This window comes from Rana temporaria, chromosome 1 (genome assembly GCF_905171775.1).
Source record: "Rana temporaria chromosome 1, aRanTem1.1, whole genome shotgun sequence".
Lineage (NCBI taxonomy): Eukaryota > Metazoa > Chordata > Amphibia > Anura > Ranidae > Rana > Rana temporaria.
In genome coordinates, this window is record NC_053489.1 from 108,830,374 (window position 1) to 108,854,695 (window position 24,322).

Genomic DNA, 24,322 nt, shown 5'->3' on the forward strand with positions numbered 1-24,322 from the left:
GTTTAGAGAAGTGGTTCTTAACCCTTTGAGTCGCAGACCCCTTATGAGAGCCATGGACCCCTCCACATAAATATTCACAAGCACAACTCAGCATGCAATATATGTTCTTTATTTTATATACATGTATTTGATTGCCTCATACATATGACAAAACACATGAAAAAAGTAACCAATTTTAAACTGATGTAAAAGTATTTTTTTTTGTTCCTAAAAAATAAAATGGGTTATGCTTAACCTGCTCTGTGCAATTGTATAACAGAGCAACCCTCCTCTTTATGAATCTCCTCTTCTGGAGGCACCCACTGGCACTCCAGGCATCTCCTCCTCTGTGTCTGCCACCATAGGAAGCGGTTTTCGATAGGGGCACTCATGTGGGGTCAATCCCGAGCCAGGCTGTGTGTGTACATAATTGACACACAGCGCGGCACTGATCCACATCCTACTCCCTCCTCACTGGCTTTGACAGACAGTGGCACCAGCCAATGACTACTGCTGCTCTTGGCCAAGCCTTAGAAAAAGTAGAGAGAAGACGGGTAGATGAGTCTTGGATCCATATAAAAAAGTATTTAGGTGTGGGGAGGAGAAACGGGCACTAAGGAAAAAAAAAACCTCATGACTTTAGAACCAATAAAGAACCAAAAAAAAAAAAAAATCTTGTGCAAATTAAAAATGTATTCTGCCCAAAACTAATACTGCTAGAAAATGAGAATCAGCACTTGCTACAGTGCCTTGCAAAAGTATTCGGTCCCCTTAAACTTTGCGACCTTTTGCCACATTTCAGGCTTCAAACATAGATATAAAACTATTTTTTTTTTAAGAATCCACTAGTGGGACACAATCATGAAGTGGAACAAATGTTTTTGGGATATTTCAAACTTTAACAAATAAAAAAAATGGAAAAATTGGACGTGCAAAATTCAGCCCCTTTACTTTCAGTGCAGCAAACTCTCTCCAGAAGTTCAGTGTGGATCTCTGAATGATCCAATGTTGACCTAAATGACTAATGATGATAAATAGAATCCACCTGTGTGTAATCAAGTCTCCGTATAAATGCACCTGCACTGTGATAGTCTCAGAGGTCCGTTTAAAGCGCCGAGAGCATCATGAAGAACAAGGAACACACCAGGCAGGTCCGAGATACTGTTGTGGAGAAGTTTAAAGCCGGATTTGGATACAAAAAGATTTCCCAAGATTTAAACATCCCAAGGAGCACTGTGCAAGCGATAATATTGAAAAGGAAGGAGTATCAGACCACTGCAAATCTACGAAGACCTGGCCGTCCCTCTAAACTTTCAGCTCATACAAGGAGAAGACTGATCAGAGATGCAGCCAAGAGGCCCATGATCACTCTGGATGAACTGCAGAGATCTACAGCTGAGGTGGGAGACTCTGTCCTTAGGACAACAATCAGTCGTATACTGCACAAACCTGGCCTTTATGGAAGAGTGGCAATTTCTTAAAGATATCCATAAAAAGTGTCGTTTATAGTTTGCCACAAGCCACCTGGGAGACACACCAAACATGTGGAAGAAGGTGCTCTGGTCAGATGAAACCAAAAATCGAACTTTTTGGCAACAATGCAAAACGTTATGTTTGACGTAAAAGCAACACAGCTCATCACCCTGAACACACCATCCCCACTGTCAAACATGGTGGTGGCAGCATCATGGTTTGGGCCTGCTTTTCTTCAGCAGGGACAGGGAAGATGGTTAAAATTGATGGGAAGATGGATGGAGCCAAATACAGGACCATTCTGGAAGAAAACCTGATGGAGTCTGCAAAAGACCTGAGACTGGGACGGAGATTTGTCTTCCAACAAGACAATGATCCAAAACATAAAGCAAAATCTACAATGGAATGGTTCACAAATAAACATATCCAGGTGTTAGAATGGCCAAGCCAAAGTCCAGACCTGAATCCAATCGAGAATCTGTTGAAAGAACTGAAAACTGCTGTTCACAAACGCTCTCCATCCAACCTCACTGAGCTCAAGCTGTTTTGCAAGGAGGAATGGGCAAAAATTTCAGTCTCTCGATGTGCAAAACTGATAGAGACATACCCCAAGCAACTTACAGCTGTAATCGCAGCAAAAGGTGGCGCTACAAAGTATCAACTTAAGGGGGCTGAATAATTTTGCACGCCCAATTTTTCAGTTTTTTATTTGTTAAAAAAAGTTTGAAATATCCAATAAATTTCGTTCCACTTCACGATTGTGTCCCACTTGTTGATTCTTAATTTTTTTTTTACAGTTTTATATCTTTATGTTTGAAGCCTGAAATGTGGCAAAAGGTCGCAAAGTTCAAGGGGGCCGAATACTTTCGCAAGGCACTGTATTGTGTAGTGGTGCAAGATGGCGGTTGTGCACAGAATGATGATAAAAATTTAAATCGCAAACATGGGCCAACAAGAGACACTTAGTGGTAGGCACTATAAGCAAGCAGTGGCAGGGTAGGTTTCATTTATTTCAATGGGAAACGGTTGATTGGGATAAGGAAATGAGGGCTGTATAATGAATGTAAATATTTTTGAACTGACCCTCACGGACCCCCTGAAACCCATCCATGGACCCCAGGTTAAGAACTCCTGACTTAGAGGTCAGGGGCGGACTGACAACTCATGGGGCCCCCGGGCAATAGAAGATTATGGGGCCACACAGTTTACGTATATACACACACACAGAAAAGGTACTGAAGCGGCAGGGCAGCTATAATCTTGGAATAAAAGAATAAAAAAAAGGTTTTTACATACTGTCCCTGGTTTTACTGAGGCTGGCAACATTAATGGGGCCCCCTAGTGGCATGGGGCCGTCGGGCAGTGCCCGAATGGTCAGTCCGCCCCTGTTCAACATACCATGCAGCTAGTAGTATATTTTGTTTATTATATGTAGATGAAACATGGCCAAATAAGGAACTCCAGCTTAATGTACATGCAGTTCTAGATCCTAATGTTGTTTCTGTAGAGCAAACCTTTTTACCCCAAAAGGAACCTTTAACATCTTGCCGACCAGGCCATAGCCGAATGACAGCTACAGCGCAGTCGGCTAGTTCTGGGAGGGCTTCCAGGGATGTCCTCCCGAACATGTGCTTCCCGCACGCCTCCTGGGGCGCACACCCAGAAGCATCCATGATTGCTGGGTTCTTTGGACCCAGCACATCACGTGTCAGGGTAAAAGGCCAATGACCGTGGCTCTTTACCAAGTTATATGGTGGCAGGTTGGCTCTCCTGCGCAAATCACCGTAGCTGTATGGCGGCTCGTGCAGGCGCAACAGCGCACGCACACACACACACACACTGCGGGTCGGGCGGACTATGTCCCCCTCTACTGTTAGAACACACTGAGGGAACCCCTTGATCGCCCCTGTTAACCCCTTCCCTGCTAGTGTCATTTTTACATTGATCACTGCATTTTTCTAGCACTGATCAATGTAATAATGCCACTGGTCCCCAAAAAGTGTAATTTGGGGTCAGATTTGTCTGCCGCAATGTCACATTCCCCCTAAAAACTGCAGATCAGCGCCATTACCAAGGAAAAAAAAGTCCCTGAATCTATCCCTTAGTTTGTAGGCGTCATAAGTCAACGCCCAGCAGGATAAGCCGCGGTGGCACGGCGATTGTCGGTAATTATCTGGATTATCATTCTGACACACCACCGATCTCGGTAAAGAGCCTCTAATGTAGGCTCTTTACCATGTGATCAGCTGTGTCCAATCACAGCTGATCACAGCGTAAACAGGAAGAGCCGTGTATTGGCTTTTCCTCCACTTACGTTGACAGACGTGAGTAGAGGAGAGTCGATCGACTGCTCTCCAGACAAGGGGGTCTGCGCTGATTGTTTATCACCACAGACGCAAGGGTTACAAAGCTCTATTGGATTTCTCAATAAATGATAAGTTTCACTCCAGCCCTGCCACTTCCTGTTCCCGCTTCACATGTGACCACACCCACCAGTAGCTGCACCTGATCGAGTTGAGGAGGTGGCAGAGGGACCGTATTAAGTGTAGATGGGGGGGCTGCATTATATGTGAGGGGGGCATAGGACCTGTAATGTGAAGGAGGAGCAGGCAGATGGGGACTGAGGGGATATATAAAAAAAAAAAAAAAGGGGGCAGGGGGACTATTTTATCTGGAGGGAGCTGTTGTATTATGTGCAAGAAGGGGGTACAGGGAGAGGGAGATCGGCGGGCAGGGAGGCTGTATAATGTGCAAGGGAACTGTATAAATGTTGCAAGATCTCACCTGATCAAGTTTTTTTTTTTTTGTTTAATCCAGATCATGTTATTAAGCCATAACCAGCATAACAAACACCATTTAAAAAAATAGCATATATGTGTAACTATTATGCTTACATACATTTTAACTGCTGGCTGCCCACCCAAAGTACATTTACTGATGACAGGAGGCCAATTTTCAGCGCTGTTGCACTTTGAATCACAGTTGCACGGTCATGCAACACTTTACTCATCTGAAATGGTTATCTTTCACAGAAATATAGCTTTCTTTTGCTGGTATTCAATCACCACTGTTTTTTTCTTATATCATTCTTCATAAATTTTGACAAATGTATTCAGCTACGTTTTTTGTGAAATAACCCAAAATCATTGTGGATTTAGTCTGTAAGAAAGTTATAGTCCACAAATAATGGCATACAGTGCCTTGCGAAAGTATTCGGCCCCCTTGAACTTTGCGACCTTTTGCCACATTTCAGGCTTCAAAACAAAGATATAAAACTATTTTTTTTTGAACCACCAACAAGTGGGACACAATCATGAACAAAATTTATTGGATATTTCAAACTTTTTTTTAACAATTAAATAAAAAATTGGGCGTGCAAAATTATTCAGCCCCCTTAAGTTAATACTTTGTAGCGCCACCTTTTGCTGCGATTACAGCTGTAAGTCGTTTGGGGTATGTCTCCATCAGTTTTGCACATCGAGAGACTGACATTTTTGCCCATTCCTCCTTGCAAAACAGCTCAAGCTCAGTGAGGTTGGATGGAGAGCGTTTGTGAACAGCAGTTTTCAGTTCTTTCCACAGATTCTCGATTGGATTCAGGTCTGGACTTTGACTTGGCCATTCTAACACCTGGATATGTTTATTTGTGAACCATTCCATTGTAGATTTTGCTTTATGTTTTGGATCATTGTCTTGTTGGAAGACAAATCTCCGTCCCAGTCTCAGGTCTTTTGCAGACTCCATCAGGTTTTCTTCCAGAATGGTCCTGTATTTGGCTTCATCCATCTTCCCATCAATTTTAACCATCTTCCCTGTCCCTGCTGAAGAAAAGCAGGCCCAAACCATGATGCTGCCACCACCATGTTTGACAGTGGGGATGGTGTGTTCAGGGTGATGAGCTGTGTTGCTTTTACGCCAAACATAACGTTTTGCATTGTTGCCAAAAAGTTCGATTTTGGTTTCATCTGACCAGAGCACCTTCTTCCACATGTTTGGTGTGTCTCCCAGGTGGCTTGTGGCAAACTTTAAACGGCACTTTTTATGGATATCTTTAAGAAATGGCTTTCTTCTTGCCACTCTTCCATAAAGGCCAGATTTGTGTAGTATACGACTGATTGTTGTCCTATGGACAGAGTCTCCCACCTCAGCTGTAGATCTCTGCAGTTCATCCAGAGTGATCATGGGCCTCTTGGCTGCATCTCTGATCAGTCTTCTCCTTGTATGAGCTGAAAGTTTAGAGGGACGGCCAGGTCTTCGTAGATTTGCAGTGGTCTGATACTCCTTCCATTTCAATATTATCGCTTGCACATGCTCCTTGGGATGTTTAAAGCTTGGGAAATCTTTTTGTATCCAAATCCGGCTTTAAAACTTCTCCACAACAGTATCTCGGACCTGCCTGGTGTGTTCCTTGTTCTTCATGATGCTCTCTGCGCTTTAAACGGACCTCTGAGACTATCACAGTGCAGGTGCATTTATACGGAGACATGATTACACACAGGTGGATTCTATTTATCATCATTAGTCATTTAGGTCAACATTGGATCATTCAGAGATCCTCACTGAACTTCTGGAGAGAGTTTGCTGCACTGAAAGTAAAGGGGCTGAATAATTTTGCACGCCCAATTTTTCAGTTTTTTATTTGTTAAAAAAGTTTGAAATATCCAATAAATTTGGTTCCACTTCATGATTGTGTCCCACTTGTTGATTCTTCAAAAAAAATTACAGTTTTATATCTTTATGTTTGAAGCCTGAAATGTGGCAAAAGGTCGCAAAGTTCAAGGGGGCCGAATACTTTCGCAAGGCACTGTATATCTGAAAAGCAACCCCTTTTTGGAAAGTAGGCATTCCAAAAGGTATTTAGTAAGAGGCATGTTTTTTTAAGTTATATTCTTTGACAGTAAAGGCATTTTTTTCCCCACATACTGTTACCAGTGCAGTACAGCATTATCATATAACAGTAAGAATAAAAAAATAAAAAATATATAAAAAAATTGTTTGCAATTGTCATGTGATCTTCTGTGTTTGGTGACAGCAATCACATGGTGCCAACAGCAGGCTGGTACAGGAATCGGTCATTGGCTGTGTCCGATGGACACAGTCCGTGACAGATTGTGCTGCAGCGTGGCCTGCAAGAGGAGCATGTCATATGACGTCCACCTGGATCGACGAAAGTCCCGGTCGGCCGTCATCTTGCGATAGGCCGTGCGGGAACTGGTTAAAAGGCAACTCCACTTTTGTGGAAAATGTACAAAAAATAAAAAATGATACATCACATCATACAATTGCTACACAAGCTATGTTGAAAAATGGCCTTCCCTTTTCAATCTGCAGCCAATGCAATACGGCAACCTGGAGGCGGTCCCCATACACCATTGGTGCACAGAGCTCCTCCAGAAATGCAATTTCCGGCTTGTGTGATTGGCTCACTGATTTTCACAGAAGTTTGCACCAAGATACAAGTCAGATTTTAGACATCCTCTGACAGGAGTGAAAAGTGTCTAAAGCACTGCAGCTTTTATCAGAGCATAGAGATAAAGTTCACACTGCTGCAATGCGATTTTCAGTGCGATGTCATCTCATCAGGGCAGGTAACACCACTCCGATATATACCTTAAATATAGATAAGATCTAGGGTTTCAAATAAAAAAACTCTAATAATGGCCACACACACTTCATTTTTATTTATTTTTTATCCGAGTTGATTTTTTATTTAATTTTTAAATCAGAGTCGATAGGCAATGATAGAAAATTGAAAAAAGGTAAAAACCGTGCTTGATACTTAAAGTGGTTGTAAACCCACTTTTTTGACTTTTGCCTACAGGTGCTTAAGCCTATAATAAGGCTTACCTGTAGGTATTAAGAATATCTCCTAAACCTGTACGGTTTAGGAGATATTAACCTCGCAATGCGCCGCTAATTGCAGCGGCGCATGCGCAGGGGGGATCCTCGGCTGAAGGGCCGGCCCGCCGACCCATGCCGGATTGAAACCCAGCCGAGCGTGTCTTCCGGGTATCGCCGCTCCAGCGCTATGATTTGCTGGAGCGGCGATACCCGGAAGACACGCTCGGCTCGGCGTGGACCAGGTAAGTTCTCTACCTCGTTCCGAGGTAAGTATTTCATAATGAGCCAATATGCGGTGCATTAAACTAGCTCATTATGGCTTTAATTATGGGTTAAAAAAAAAAAATGTATATGTGGGTTTACAACCGCTTTTAATCATCAATACACCTGTGCCAAAATAAATAAACTTCCATAGCAAATACAAAACTATTGACTACTTTACATCCATTGGCAGCACCTTGGTACTTTGTTCAAGAATACGATTGTATTTTGATTTAACAGATTATGAGATTACATGATGGAAGCAGAAATGTGATCACTAATCGTACGATCACAAATTAGGATTGTATCTTTACCATTGAGTGACTCCCTCTTGTGTGGCATTTTGATCTATATTGATATTATCTATCTATAGATAAATTATTCCCATTTGAGAGATTGAATTTTTATTTTTTATAAATATGCGAACAGTTATTGAAGTGTGTATGGCCACCATAAATCATAACATTAAAAAAAAAAAAAAAAATCATGTCAATGCCAGCTGAGTATAGGATTGTAATTCTTTGAAAGCGAACCAATCAGTTTAGCCAAGTGTGTGTATGGGGGTTCTCTTACCTGCCAGGCAGGCTGTAGTATCGATCCATGTGAGGAGCTGTCCAGCACTCAGTTCTCCCAGGTGGTTGGAGTGCCAAGGGTAGACAGTGTGGCACATCTGGACCTCCCCCATCTCATATCCAGAGCCAGCTGTGCCCTCTCGGTGGGCTGCCCCTGCACTGGCCCTTCCATCAGATGTGTCTCCAGGGAGCAGCATGCGACTCAATGCGACAAACTTCTGCAACAGGTGCCTGGGTGCCAGGAGCGAAATCCTAGATCTGGATGCTGGGAGGGAAGTCCTGGATATGGGAGCAGCAAGAAGATTTAATGCCAAGTATGCCAATGAGTGCTGAGTGCAGTGAATACAGAGAAGGCGGAGGGCTGTCAGTATGAAGTCTGCAGTGATGCACAGCATGGCTTATCAGGAGCAGGGATCAGATAAGGAGCTGTCAGGTAGATGGCTTGCTGTGCTGGGCTCTAGGTGTATATAAGAGGCATAGGAAATGTGTTTCCATCAGGTGTCTGTCTAAGTCAAAAGTCTCAGCTGATACAAAGTACAGGCTGTTCACAGTTGTGCTGAGGTCACTTGGGTGCAGCCCACTAGCAGGGTAAAATCTCTGCCTGGCATTTTTCCCAAGTGGCATCTAGCCACACCTTGCCTCACACCTACTATTAATGCTTAATACTTACAGCAACTACTAATCCCAATTTATATATGCAGCCAAGTAAGGCTGAGCTGCTGCCTGTAGCTGGAGAAGTGTTTGCAGATCTCATCCTGTGCACTTTGCAGGACACCCTTTATTAGCCATTGATTTGTGGGCTTATTGAAGGATTTGTAATAAGGGGGGGGGGGGGGGTCATTATCTGCAAAAATATACATAACTACAAGGCTCAGCAATGCCACCCACAGCCTGTAGTGAGTACTGCACACACTCGCTTGTTGGAGCAGGAAAAATGGTGCTGTTAAGAGTCTAGCATTTGTTATACCCCTGAAAGCAGCTCTATGTTATCTAATGTGCACATTGTGACATTTACAGGTGTATTTTAGCACAGCATAAAACAAAAATGGCCCAAACCTGCGTGTCTAGAATAAAATTACTATTTTAGCCACTTAGGCTGCATTCACACCTGAGCGTTTTGTCGCCTGAAGCGCAACGCTCAAAAACGCTAGAGGGAAAAAATACATTATTCCCTATGGAGATGGTTTACATCTCCACTCCAAAACGCCTGACGCTGAACGCCTGAAGCTCAAACAAGTTCCGGACCCTTTTTTGTCGCGCGAATCGGGCGGTTTGGGCGTTTTTGAGTGTTTCGATTTCCTATAGAAAGTAATGGAAATGACCAGTTACACTTACCGGTAGCTGGATTTCTACGATGTCTTACAGGACGGCACGCTGAGAGTAGACTGGCCACCTGACAGGAAACACAATCAAAAAAAGAGGTTAAAAGGCCCCACCCTTCCCGTGTGCCTCAGTTTGTAGATAAGTAACCGCTATTAGAACACGGTCCTAGGACCTAACAAAAAAAATAACTCCGAATAGCAGTAAATAACAGGGAGGGAAGTAGGCCTGCCGTCCTGTAAGACATCGTAGAAATCCAGCTACCGGTAAGTGTAACTGGTCATTTCTCCCTCGTCTTCCAGGACGGCACGCTGAGAGAAAAACAAGCAATCTTCGGGCCTACCTTAGGGCGGGACCACCGTCTGTAGGACCTTCCTACCAAACATCAGATCTTGCGGTGACAGCAGTTCGACTCTGTAATGTCTGACGAACGTATTCTGGCTTGACCAGGTCGCCGCTTTACATATTTGTTCTATGGAAGCTCCTGCTCTTTCTGCCCAGGAGGCTGCCAGTGATCGGGTGGAATGGGCCTTGATAACAGGAACTGGTCTACCCGCTAAGGTGTAGGATAAAGAGATAGCCTGCCTGATCCATCTGGATATAGAAGCTTTCGTTGCCTGCTGACCCTTTTTCTGACCAGAAAAATTAACCAAAAGATGAGGGGAATTCCTAAACTCACTTACCCTCTCTAAATAAATCAAAAGACAACGTCTTACGTCCAAGCAATGAAAAGTAGCCTCCTTCTCATTCTTGGGATCTGCGCAAAACGAAGGGAGGACTACCTCCTGGGATCTGTGGAATTTAGTTGCCACTTTGGGCAGGTACAGAGGATCCTGACTCAGTACCACCCTGTCTTCAAAAACCCGAAGAAAGGGTTCCTTAATGGAAAAAGCATGCATGTCTCCAACTCTTTTGGCAGACGTGATAGCCAACAAAAAAGTAAATTTAAAAGAAAGTAATTTAATTGGAATACTATCTATAGGTTCGAATGGTGCCTTAGATAGCTGATTCAAGACTAGGGAGAGGTCCCAAGGGGGAACTCTAGACACTTTTATAGGGGAAAGTCTGTCCCTAGCTGTCAGAAACCTCCTAATAAGAGGATCCCCAGAAAGGCTCCTGTCCAAAAAATAGGACAAGGCCGTAACTTGGACTCTCAAGGTCTTAGTGGCTAAGCCTAGTTCCACCCCATCCTGGAGGAAATCCAGGATGACGGGGATGTCAGGGTAGGAGATCTGTTTCGCGGAGCACCAGCGCGAAAAGACCCCCCAAATTCTTGCATAGATGAGTCTGGTGACTTTCTTGCGACTAGCCAACAGGGTTCCTATCACCTTTTCCGAACAGCCTCTCTGCTGCAGGTTCCACCTCTCAAGAGCCATGCCGTCAGGCTGAAGAATTCTGGGTTCGGATGAGAGACCGGCCCCTGCCGCAGAAGACCCGCCCGGGGAGGGAGAGGAAGCGGGGGAGCTAGAGCCCAATGTTTCAGGGTGGGGAACCAGGACCTCTTGGGCCACCAAGGAGCGATTAAAATCAGGTTGGTGTCTGAGGCGTTCAATTTTTGCAGAACCCTTGGGATGAGATTCAAGGGAGGAAAGGCGTAGGCCAACCGGAATCTCCAGGGTTGAGCCAACGCATCCACCCCCAGTGAACCCTGCTCTCGGGAGAGGGAAAAGAACCTGTTCACCTTTTTGTTCCCCTTGCACGCAAAGAGGTCTACTTCTGGGCGACCGAGCTGTTGGCAAACCCAGCTGAAGGTCTCCGGGCATAATTCCCATTCCCCCTGAAGGATGGGCTGGCGGCTCAGAAAATCGGCCTCCAGATTGAGGGTCCCTCTTATATGGACCGCTAGAAGAGAGGGCACCCTCTGTTCTACCCAACTTAGGATCCTCAGGGAGAGGGCTAGGAGAGAGTGTGACCTGGTGCCCCCCTGCCGGTTGAGAAAGGCGATCGTAGTCGCGTTGTCGGAGAGGACTAGGACCTCTCGGCCCTGAATTCTCTCCTCGAAGGCTTCCAGAGCCTCCCCAACCGCCAATAACTCCCGGTAGTTGGAAGACGCCCGCCTTTGCTGGGGATTCCAAGAACCCTGGGCTCGAAGTTCCTCCGTATGGGCTCCCCACCCCCAGCTGCTGGCATCTGTAGTGACTTTGATCGGGTTGACCTGACTCCACAGACGACCCTTTAAAAGGTTCTGGGGAAACAGCCACCACTGTAAGGTGTCTTTTACTGGAACCGGGATACTGACCCTGGTATCCAACGTCTCTTCCGTTCCCCCCCAAGATGAGAGAAGGAAGGCCTGCAGGGACCTTGAGTGGAGTTGTGCCCAAGGAACTGCCGGGATGCACGAAGTCATCCGTCCCAACAACCTCATGATTTCTCTGAAAGAGGAATCTACAGCCGCTACTAGGGACCTGACCGCTGTCATAAGACCCTGTGCTTTGTCTTGGGATAAGACAAGCTTCCTTTCTAGGGAGTCTATAAGAAAACCTAGGTACATCTTCCTTTGTTCTGGAAGGAGAGAAGACTTCTCCTTGTTCACGATCCAACCAAGGGATTCCAGGGTGGTTATGACAGTGGCCAGGTCCAGAAGGAGCTGATCCCGACTCAGGTTGAAGAGCAAAAGGTCGTCCAAGTAAGGGACGAGGGAGATCCCCTTTAAATGTAGAAAAGCCATCACCTCTGCCAGGACCTTCGTAAACACCCTCGGACTGGAAGCCAGTCCGAAGGGGAGGGCCGAGAACTGCCAGTGCTGAACTCCTTGGGCAGAGGTGAGGGCGAATCTGAGGAATCTCTGGTGATCCGGACAAATAGGAACGTGAAGGTAAGCATCCCTCAAGTCTATTGTCACCATGAACACGCCTTCTAACAAGAGGCCCCTGAGACTGTAAACATTCTCCATACGAAATTCTTTGTATTGAAGATGAACGTTTAGGGGTCTGAGATTGATGATCAATCTGAATTTCCCGAGTGGTTTGGGAACGACAAAAATATGGGAGTATACCCCCTGGCCCTCTTGATTTGGAGGGACTGGGACTATGACTCCCTGTTCGGCCAGGCTGGCAACGTTCTGGGAAAGTCCAGCGGCTTTGCGAGGATCGTCTGGTAGGTGTGTGAGGAGAAAAATGGGGGGAGGAAACTGGCGGAATTCTAGCCTGTAACCTTCCCTGATGATCTGAAGGACGTGAGGACTCCTGGTTATCTCCTCCCAAGCGGGAAGGAACCTGGAGAGCCTGCCCCCTACCCTCTCGTCACTTGGGATCCTTTTCACCAGGCTTGGGGCTGGAAAAAAGGATCCCACTCTTTGGCTTATCCTTTCCAAACCCCCAGCGCCTGCCGGGTGCCGATTTCTTCCCTGGGGGGGGGTTTTTCCTCTGGTTGGGACGAAAAAACTTCCCCCTATTTGCTCTAGGTTTGGAGGGAAATTTATTTCCTTTTTCAGAGGATCTCGCTAGGGCCTGATCTAATGCGGTGCCGAACAGGAGGGAACCCTCAAACGGAATCGCACACAAGCGGTTTTTTGACGCAAGGTCGCCCCTCCAAGTTTTTAGCCAGACAGCTCTCCTAGAAGCATTAATAAGTGCTCCAGTCTTGGCTGAAGCGCGAACCGTCTCAATAGCTGCGTCTGCCAAATAGGCTACCGCACTGCCAATCACCTGGAGGGACTCTTGAGTTTCTCTAGACTTGGAAGAACTTGCTAGATGATCTAACAGCCTGGAAGTCCAAGCGGCAGTGTTCCTTGCGACGCATGCTGAAGCTAACGCAGGACCCAAAGCGGCTGCATTGGCTTCCCAGGCTCTACGGAGAGAGGTATCAGCACGCCTATCCATGGCATCCCTTAAACTCCCTGCATCCTCTAAAGAGAGATCGGATTGTCTAGAGACCTGAGCTAAAGATGCGTCAAGACGAGGAACTTTAAAAAAGGTATCCTCCACCTCATCTTTAAAGGGGCAGCGGCGTTTCCAGGTCTTAAACTTGGGAAGTTTCTTTTCTGGCTCAGCCCATTCCCTCCGGATAATATCCTTGAGGGATTGATGCACTGGGATAGTCTTAGACTGAGGCTTAATTAAACCCAAATACATCCTGTCCTGGGCTGAAACCTGCTCCGCTGGATGTTGGATCTGCTCAGAGGCGTAAATGGCTGCGAGAAGACCCTCCATATCATCTGCGGAAAATATATATTTCCCAGACCTGGCATCCTCGTCCTCTTCCTCCGCCTGGCTTTCCACCAGGCCCTCTTCTTGAAGAGTGACCTCAGAATCCTCGGAGTCAGAGGAAGGAGCCTTCCTAGTTCGCTGGCGGGAACCCAGCCGCGCAGAAGTGGATCCCTCCTGAGACGAAGGACCAGGTACAGGGGGATCAGACTCCCTACTTTTCAAGGAAGATTTAAAATCCTTGAGAGTGGCGAGCATTTCTGACTGCACAGAGAGAAAATCCTTCATGATTTGCGAGGTCTCTTTCCCAGCTAGTTTAAGGATACACTTGGAGCAAAAGGGTTTGCTATAGTCTGTCGGGAGCTTATCATTACAATTCCCACATTTCTTAATTTTTTTAAGGGGTTTAGTAGATCTACTGGCTTCCCCCTGGGCAGAAGGGTCCTCTCCTAAAACATAATGTAAAATAGAAAGGCCCATTAGCAACATACTCTCACAGCTGAGGTTCTACAACAAGGGGGGGGGGGGAAGCCCCCCACCCCCGAACACAAGGAGGACTCACCCCGGGTGGACTCCTCAGCAGCCAGGTCTGTCAGACGGTCCTCCATGATGAGGGCGCCCGGCCCTTCTCTCTCCCCGGCTGCGTGTTGCTCTGCCTCTGCTGTGCTCTGCAGCGAAATGTGGCATCCGTCGGTGGAGGCCGCCATCTTGTAGGGGCGGAGTGACGTCACGCCGTCGGACGGCGTGCGCGTCATCAATACGCGCCCAGCAAGTGACGGCGCCGCTCGGAGCGGCGCCCAGCCGACACCACGCTGCAGAGGGGAAGTCTCCCTGTAAGGTAGGAGGGAAGACGGGGGGGGGGGGGAAGAGAGGTACGGCCGCTTCAGAGCACTAGGGAAGCCCTGCTAGCTAGGAGGCTCTGGCGTCCAGGGAGGCACTCTTCTTAGTTAGCACTTTCAGCCTCCCTAGACCATAAAGAAGGGATACCCCCCCGGGAAAGTGCAAGCACCTTGACCGGACCCAAAAGCACCCAGTACCTGTGGTCTAGACTCCGGGGGGGGGACCACCAGCCCCAGGCCTTAGGTCAGGTGAAAATAAAAAACTGTTTCGCTGTAGGGGAAACACAATCAGAAACTGAGGCACACGGGAAGGGTGGGGCCTTTTAACCTCTTTTTTTGATTGTGTTTCCTGTCAGGTGGCCAGTCTACTCTCAGCGTGCCGTCCTGGAAGACGAGGGAGAAACGCTCGATTCAAGCGACTAGCGCGACAACGAGCGTTTGCTACAGGCTTTTTGTCGCTTTAATTCAATAGAACATTTCACCCAGGCAGAAGATAAAAAAAAAATCTTCCAACATAGCAACAAGTGATGAAAAAATGATAAATTTTTCCTATTGGCTAAAATAAAAACTTCGAAGTACGAAAAAGGTCAGACGACGCTGTAAGCAAACGCGCAAATAAGCATGAATACGCGAAAAAAACGACCGAACGACCTACGCTCAGGTGTGAATGCAGCCTTAATAGGAGGAGACATGCAGTCTTACTATTTTTCTTACTACTAAAGAGAACCTGTGTTATGAAAACGGTTACAGTACCTGTATTTGCATAGATTCTGAGCCCCAGTACATTACTAGCTCTAGGGAAATAAATCACGGTGCCTTTTTAAGCATTGCATCAATGATTTAAAAAAGGTACCCCAATTGGGAAAAGGGAGCGATCCATAGAATTGCATGGTCGGCTCAGTAAAACTTACAAGTGAATTTAAATACCAAGTGGTCGATTATCCTGATCTCAACCATACCCCCGAAGAAGCCCAACCGGGCGAAATATATTGGGTCTTATCAACCTGGTTGTGATCTCTGTTACAGTACCTGCTCTCTGTTTCGGGAATTTTATGATACTGTGTTATTAATCAGGTTATTTCTGTACCCGCTGGGCCCTTTTGGGTCTATAGTGTGCTGTATAGCTTGATGCACTACTGTTCTTTTTTAATAAATTATTAAAATCTATGCCATTGTTATACTTTTTCATTTCTGTTGGCACCGTTACAGTCCCGCCATTGCTCTACTTTCCCTATATATTTTTGGGATGAGGTGCGTTGTTTGAGTGAAACTTTATAGTCTAGACTAGCCAGATCCTGTCCATTTTTCCAAAGTGGTCGATTATGTTTTTACTGCCCACTCGTCTAAATCCTAATACTGTAGCTGGATGGTGTAGTACACACACTGTGGCAAATATAACTTGGCCTGCAGGATTCAACAGGAGGTACCACCTATCAAACACACCCTTTGGGGACCAATGGGACTGGAACGCATACCACAAGCCAGCTGCTTGGTGCAAAGCAGTATTTCAATACAAAATTTCCCCTAGGGATTTATAAAAAAAAAAAAAAAAAAAAAAAAAAAGTAAAAATGTAATGTCCGGCAGCCACTTTTCAACTCTGAAAAACATTCTACTGCAGATCGCTTTTTAGAGCAGGTGGGTGTCCTAATGTAGGGTGACCAGATGTCCCCGGTTTCAGGGGACAGTCCCCAGATTGAGGACACAGTCCCCGGCCCAAGACTGTCCCCGGTTTTGTCCCTGGATTGCAGGGGCGGACTTAGGGTTGTGTCTGTGTGTCTCTGCCTGCCTCTAACCAGACAGTGCCTCACCCGACCCACTTATGGCTCACTGTGCCGTCATGTCTGCAGTGATATCTGCTCCTGCCGGCCAAACTTTCTCCCTCCCCATCTACCCCCTGCACTCAGCACCTCCATCCACTCAGTGTGCTACAGGTGGGACACGGAGGTGGAGCCTCCATCTTGCTTTGGGCTCTGGCTGGAGGAGGCATACAGAGGTGGGGTTTCAGGTGGAGCCTCCATATTACCTGCTGCTCTCTTGAAAACTGTGCAGAGATTGCGCTGGGAGACTAGGCTATTAAGTGTTTGGGGTATTGTGTCAGGAATTCAACAATTCACCTCCCCCATACACCATCAACATATACAGTTCTCACCCCCCCCCCCCCCATACACCATCCATCCAGCCCCATACCATCCATCCTAATTTCTAAGAAGTAAATTTTTTTATCTCACGGGTGAAATGTGAGAAATGAACTCCATCTCTAACAATATCATACAATCATTCCATAAACACTTCATATATCATTTGAGGAAAATATGCTTATGAATTCGTAAATTTGCCCAAAATAAAAAAAAAGTCCCCGGATTTCATTTTTAAAATCTGGTCACCTTATCCTAATGGTGACAACAGTGGGCCATTCTTATGCAATGTGTTGAAATAACCACTTCAGAAAGCTTATGTGGCAGGACAACGTTAAAGTAGAATATCTGGGAGACAAGGACAAAACATAATTGCCCTATATATGGCATTTACTTGCCAAGGAAAGGATTGCCAGGTATTATGAAAACTGCAGATTTCAAAAATGATGTGAAAATGATGTGTTGGGGGTTGACAGCTCCAGTATTAGTTTAGCTGTAGGAAGGTATGGGATTGTTTATTTCAGAGACTAAAGCCTCATACGCACGATACAATTGTTGGCCAACCGAGCGTCTGATTTTGCTAGGGGTGTTTTTCAAAGTGATTTCTCAGCAAAATAAAGCATTGATGGGTAGGGAGTTTGATATGAATAATAAAAAACAATTAAATAGCATTTTTTGGTTTGTGGTGGCCAGGTACAGTGTACAGGTGAAACTTGAAAAATGTGAATAACGTGCAAAAGTTCATTTATTTCACTAATGCAACTTAAAGGTGGAACGAATATATGAGATAGACTCATTACATGCAAAGCAAGATAGTTAAAGCCGTGATTTGTCATAATTGTGATGATTATGGCTTACAGCTCATGAAAACCCCGAATTCACAATCTCAGAAAATTAGAATATTGTGAAAAATGCAATATTCTAGGCTTAAAGTGTCCCACTCTAATCAGCTAATTAAGCCATAACACCTACAGGAGGGTTCCTGAGCCTTTAAATTGTCTCAGTCTGGTTCAGTAGGAATCACAATCATGGGAAAGACTGCCGACCTGACAGTTGTGCAGAAAACAATCATTGGACACCCTCCATGTAGGAGGGACCGCCTCAAAAGATAGTTGCAAAAGAAGTTGGATGTTCCCAAAGTGCTGTATTAAAGCACATTAATAGAAAGTTATGTGGAAGGGAAGTGTAGAAGAAAAAGGTGCACAAGCCGCAGGGATGAACACAGCCTGGAGAGGATTGTCAGGAAAAGGTCATTCAAAAAAGTGTTGGGGACTTTCACAAGGAGTGGACTGAGGCTGTAGTCAGTGCATCAAGAGCCACCGCACATAGACAGATCCTGGACATGGGCTTCAAATGTCGTATTCCTCTTGTCAAGCCACTCCTGAATAACAAACGTCAGATGCGTCTTATTTGGGCTAAAGAAAAACAGACCTGGTCTGTTGCTCAGTGGTCCAAAGTCCTCTTTTCTGATGAGAGAAAATTTTGCATCTGAAATTGCATCTGCAATTTGGAAGCCAAGGACCCAGAGTATGGAGGAAAAATGGATAGACACACACTGCAAGATGCTTGAAGTCCAGTGTGAAGTTTCCACAGTCTGTGTTGATTTGGGGAGCCATGTCATCTGCTGGTGTTGGTCCACTGTGCTTCATTAAGTCCAGGGTCAACGCAGCCGTCTACCAGGAGATTCTGCACTTCATGCTTCCTTCTGCAGACGAGCTCTATGGGGATGCTGACTTCATTTTCCAGCAGGACTTGGCACATCCCACACTGCCAAAAGCACCAAAACCTGGTTCAATGACCATGTGATTACTGTGCTTGATTGGCCTGCAAACTCGCCTGACCTGAACCCCATAGAGAATCTATGGGGCATTGCCAGGAGAAAGATGAGAAACATGAGACCGAACAATGCAGCAGACCTGAAGGCCGCGATTGAAGCATCCTGGTCTTCCATAACACCTCAGCAGTGCCACAGGCTGATAGCTGCCATGCCACGCCGCATTGAGGCAGTAATGGCTGCAAAAGGGGCCCAAACCAAGTACTGAGTACATATGCATGCTTATACTTTTCAGAGGTCCGATATTGTTCTATGTACAATCCTTGTTTTATTGATTGCATGTAATATTCTAATTTTCTGAGATTGTAGATTTGGGGTTTTCATGAGCTGTAAGTCATAATCATCACAATTATGACAAATCACGGCTTGAACTATCCTGCTTTGCATGTAATGAGTCTCATATATTAGTTTCACCTTTTAAGTTGCATTAGTGAAATAAATGAACTTTTGCACGATATTCTAATTTTGCGAGTTTCACCTGCAATTCCGCATTAATCCCTATAACATCTCAACTGTCCCAGATTTCGAGGGACTGTCCCTGATTTGGAGCAATGTCCCTCATTCCTCCTCATTTGTCACTCATTTTGGTCTGATCTATATAGTTGTATATAAAATGCACTATTTATCTATCAAAAAGTGTTCCCCAGTGCCAAACATTTCATCCAATTTCTAAATTGCTGCATTTGTAAATTTCAAAAGCCAATATAAAGGAATAGTAGTGGTAAAAAAAAAAAAAAAAAAAAAAAGCACTTTAATTAATCTTGTTTTTTGTACAAAAGGAGAGAAAAAAAGCAGCGCCTTCTACGCGTAGTAATCAGGTAGTCTTAGAAGAAGGCGCTTTTTTTTCTCTCCTTTCTACCATTTCAGATTTTGCTTCCATCTGCAAGCTGCCAGCCTCTTTTGCGACAGTATAGTTACATTACTATGGACTTGCCCAAAATGGACTACTATATAGTTCTGCCATTTTTACTCTCTCAAAAAGATTTGATTTTTGCCCTAGTCTCCTTCCCTCCCTTCCCATCCCTCCCCCCCTCCATTTTCCCTTCCCTCTCTATATCCATATATGTTATTTTAGTGATGTATAGCTTCATTCGGAGTGCGCTTGATTAACCCTTGTTTGTTTTTTGTACAATTCTCCTTTAAGGGGGCGTGGCAAGGGGTGTGTCCTATGCCTTCATACTTTTGCTGATAAGTGTCCCTCATTCCCATCTCAAAAAGTTGGGAGGTATGATATACCCAGAGCTATAATACAAATGATACTAGTAGCTGTATCAATCTACTAAAATCACTAGCAAATTATTGCCAAGAGGAAATAAATCAGTCACACTCAGTTGTTGCATTGTGCAATAATGCCACTTCAAGGCCAATTGTGTAGTTTATACAATAGGTAGTCATGTGTGTCACCTCAACCATCACGGTGCTTTGTGATTATTCATTAGTGATCTTAGTGGCATGAGCTTTTGAAATAATTGTCAATTGGGGGCAATTGATTGTTCAATTGCACTACTGAAAGTCTCTTGTTTTGGAAATGACAACAAGCCAATGATTGCATGATATTTTAGAAGCATATCTGAACTTCTGATAATTTGTGCACTCCTAGGCTACAGCAAAGCATGACATTTTAATTACGCTATAGCAGGAGATTTAACTCATTGATGGCAGTTGCTTCACTTGCAGTGTATGGATTTCAGCAAAGACAATTTTCACCAAGGAGTAAGGTTTCCTGCCAACGATACACTGACACTGCCTGGGTACAGGGAATTAGTGTCAGCAATCACCACTCTGATATCACAATAAAAGCTGATTATATTCCAAAAAACACACATACAGTACACAGACATTCTATACTATTTATATACACAGTGAAACCTTGGTTTGAGAGCATCTTGCAAGGACAAGCAAAATTTTGTTTTAGGGCTCTTTCACACGGAGCGGACCGTTTCTGGGTCCGCTCCGTGTGTCCGCCAAAGCTCAGCGGGGATCCCCGCTGAGCTGTCGGCGGATAGGGCGGTCCCCGCACACAGTCTGTCCGTCTGCATCCGATCCGTTCCGCCGAACAGAAGAAAAATAGGGTTTCTTCCGTTCAGAAAAGCGGATCCCGACGGACGCGGACACTAGCGGATGCTCCATCCACTAACGGACGCGATCCCATAGGGATTCATTACAAGTCTGTTAACGGACTTGTAATGAGCGGCGAACGGTCCGCTCGTGTGAAAGGACCCTTAGGGCTCTTTCACACGTCCGTTCAGTTTTTCAGATCAGTTTTTTTTTCATCAGTTGATCCGTTTTTCCATCAGTTTTTGCATCAGTTTTTGCATCCGTTTTTGCATCCGTTTTTGCATCCGTTTTTGCATCCGTTTTTGCATCCGTTTTTGCATCCGTTTTTCCATCCGTTTTTCCATCCGTTTTTCCATCCGTTTTTCCATCCGTTTTTCCATCCGTTTTTCCATCCGTTTTTCCATCCGTTTTTTTTTTTTTTTCATTTTGGGGGTTTTTACATAGAAAAACAGACGTTAGCGGAACGGATGATAAACGGATCATCCGTTAACGTCCGTTTTTCGTCCGTTCCGTTTTTTTGACGGAAGAAAAATAGGGTTTTCTTCCATCCAAAAAAACGGAACTGAACGCAGACGAATGCTAACGGACGTTAGCGGATGCTCATCCGCTAACGGACGCTAGCCCATAGGGAAGCATTGCGGTCCGTTAACGGACGTCCAAAAAACGGACGAACGGAACGGACGTGTGAAAGAGCCCTGAAAAGCAATGTCTTGATATACAAGTAGCATCAAGTCACAACAGAGTATAAAAGAGAAGGAAGGCGCCTTTAAAAGCCGGTTCACACAGGGGCGACTCAGACTCAGTCGTGACAAGTCGTGCTCCGCTCTGTACTATGGAACCGTTCTAATAGGAGCGACTCAAGTCGCTCTGACTTAGAAAAATGTTCCTGTACTACTTTGTGACGACTTCAGAGCGACTTGCATTGACTTTAATACAGACGTTTTTTTCAAGTCGCCTCTGAGGCCGTGGGCAGATCACCTTGCCGAGTCGCTTGGCAAGTCGTGCTGCCCTAGTGTGAACCGGCTCTTAGTGGAGCATTATGGTTACATTTAGGCCGGATTCACACTTGTGCGGTGCGAATTCCAGCTCGGTTATCTCTGCAAAAGGATAAGAGAGCTGTTCAGCAGATCATCTCCGTTTTAGCTGAGAATTTGGAGACCTGGGAGAGGGGAGGGGGGGAAGGGTATTGAGTAGAATGAGAGAAATCCTGAAGAGAAATTAAACACATCTGCGAATCAGATGCGTGCCCATAGAAGATATTGGGCCTGAATTCGCACCTGAGCCGCACTGCAATGCCTAGAAAACGCACACGTTTTTCTGTAATGCGCAGTGCGAATGCATCGCACATATGTGAACCAGCCTCATTGAAACTAATGTATTTAGAAATGTTCTGTGAATTGGACGCGGTTTAAGCCACACTCAATTCGCATAGGTGTGAATCCGGCCTCAATGAAGGTAAAACATTTAGCAACATATTGCTACACTTAGAGGCGCCTCTTCTCATTTATACGCCGCTAGATTTTGCTTCTAATCCCTTTGTGGAGGCTTCTATTGGTGGATGGACATTTTATGGTTACACAACCCATCACATTGTTATAATCTATTTATATGGACTATAAACTGAAGGACCCATGAAAAAAAAAAACGGTTGTGGAACAAATCATTTGAGTGTCCATTATTTATATAGAGAAATTTGCTTTGCTATACAAGTGCTTTGGTTTACAAGCATGCTTCCGGAACAAATTATGTTCGCAATCCAAGGTTTAACTGTACTTTATAAACAGATTTACATATTGAAATAACAGTTATTTAGCATGCATATACTGTAGTCTGCTTTACAAATTAGTAGGTGCAACAAAAATGGGTTATGTGCCTTCCATAATCCTCATTGACCAGAGTCCCAAAATCTATTATTTAAACAGATGGTGTTTTTGTATTCAGATTATTGAAATGATAAATCTCTGTTGTAAACCAACAGACCAAAGGTTTGTAATGTTTAATGTGTTTATTGCCCGTAAATCCTTACCTGCTGGCCATCTCTGTGTTTGGGTCTTTGACTGCCACAATCTACAAACTATTCAGTGGACCAATGTATGCCAGCTCCTGTGCCCAGATCTAGATCTCCCTCTTAAACTGTGATATAGGAACTGAAGCCAGTATTTGGCTTCCTATAGGGCCCACAGATATCTATGGTGTGCAGAAGCCGCAGTGCCCTGCACTATGCATGGTGTATAAGTACTATTCTGGGGGAGGAGTTATTACTGGATTTAAAATTCATTACTAATTCAGGCCAAGTTTTCAGGATTTTCCTGGTGAAGCACAGACTATGATCTTTTCCAGCTCAGGCTGAGGAATCTCTTCCTTAGTAGCAGCGGTATACAAGTTGGGTGTTCAGGTTATGCTTATTTGAATGTGGATTGGATAATTACTAGTTTATTCAGGGAGACGCCTGTTTAACACAGAGAAATTCAACTTTGGGCAGGGAGAGATTTCCTTTGAGGGTGTGCACAGAAGAGGGTAGTTTACTAAGGCTGGATTCACACCTATGCATTTTCAGTGCTTTTTGCATTTTGCTGATTTGCACGGCAGTCCATTTAATATGGTTTCCCTATGGAACAAGTTCTGTAGTGCAAATCTGCAAAATGTAAAAAGCACTAAAAATGCATAGGTGTGAATCCAGCCTAAAAGGAAACCTGCAGTAAGGCTGGATTCACCCCTATGTATTTTTAGTGCTTTTTGCATTTTGCACTACAGTCCATTTACCAGGGTTTCTTATGGAACACGTTCTGTAGTACAAATCTGCAAAATGCACTAAAAATGCATAGGTGTGAATCCAGCCTAAGAAAATAAATAAATAAATAAATAAATAAAAACAATTGCTGATTCCTGATAAATGCTATTGCCTATCACAGGTGCTGATCCATTGGCGTTAGTAGTTTCTGATTTCACCTGCCGCATGCTTGTTCTAGGTCAGTATCTCAGAAAACATTGCGCTCAGTCTATTATCGTGACAGTGAAGCACCTAGTATTTTTACAAGGATGTCGTCCATGCTATCTTCCATACTTCTTTCCACAGGTATTTTATAAAGAGGTATTTTTTTTATCTTGGCTGTGTTTAATTCAAACAGTCAATGAGGGCTTTTTCACACTTGCATTACATTCTAAAGCAGCCTAAAAGCGCATTAACACACCTTAAGCATTAATGAACACTGAGGATGTGTTTTACAGGCGTTTTTGTTGCGCCAGGCAACACATCTCAAATGCCCTCTGTGTAAGTTTTTAATTACAAGGCTGAAATGGGAAATGATCACTTTTGATGTTCTATAACCTCACTGTAAACGCCATAGGTGCGTTTACAGTGCATATAAGGTGCGGCTTTGGTGCGCTTCAATAGAAATGAATGGAGGCAGTTGCAAGGCGTCAAACTCAGGGCACCAAACTCTACAGGCAGCATTATTTTTGCCTCGTAGCAATGTTAATGCTGCAGTGTGAACACCTCTATCTGCTCCCTATTGTAACAATTCTGTGTGGCATTAATAGGCATTCAGGAAGTGTTAAAAACGCGACCCAACTGTCTATTTTGAATGCATGTGTAAAAGAGCACAACAGTAAAATATATATATTTTTTTTATGTAATTGGATGTTTTCAAGCACAAGTTCACTGGGAGAAGTAAAAAGATAGTATTCACTTAGCCCTTTACATTTAGGCCCCTTTCACACTGGGGCGGGAGCCGCGGTGGCAGTATAGCGCCGCTAAAAATAGTGGCGCTATACCGTCGGATTTGCAGCGAGATTTGGCCGCTAGCGTTGCGGTATTAACCCCCGCTAGCGGCCGATAAAGGGTTAATACCGCCCGCAATGCGC

At 44.7% G+C, this 24,322-nt stretch overlaps 1 protein-coding gene across 2 annotated transcripts in view; it reads right to left on the minus strand.

Annotated features, from left to right (window-relative positions):
- Positions 1-22,810, minus strand: part of ACOT12 (acyl-CoA thioesterase 12) — a 131,049-nt gene extending 108,239 nt beyond the window's left edge. The window contains exons 1-2 of one of the 2 annotated variants that reach the window (XM_040341645.1): positions 22,485-22,810; positions 8,128-8,405 (exon numbers count right to left, since the gene is read on the minus strand). In XM_040341645.1, the coding sequence (XP_040197579.1) occupies positions 8,128-8,405; positions 22,485-22,495 (289 nt within the window). In that variant the 5' untranslated portion in view covers positions 22,496-22,810. Of the gene's footprint in view, positions 1-8,127; positions 8,667-22,484 lie in introns of those variants that run through there. The other variant, XM_040341642.1, reaches the window with a different exon arrangement.
- Positions 22,811-24,322: the final 1,512 nt, after the last annotated feature.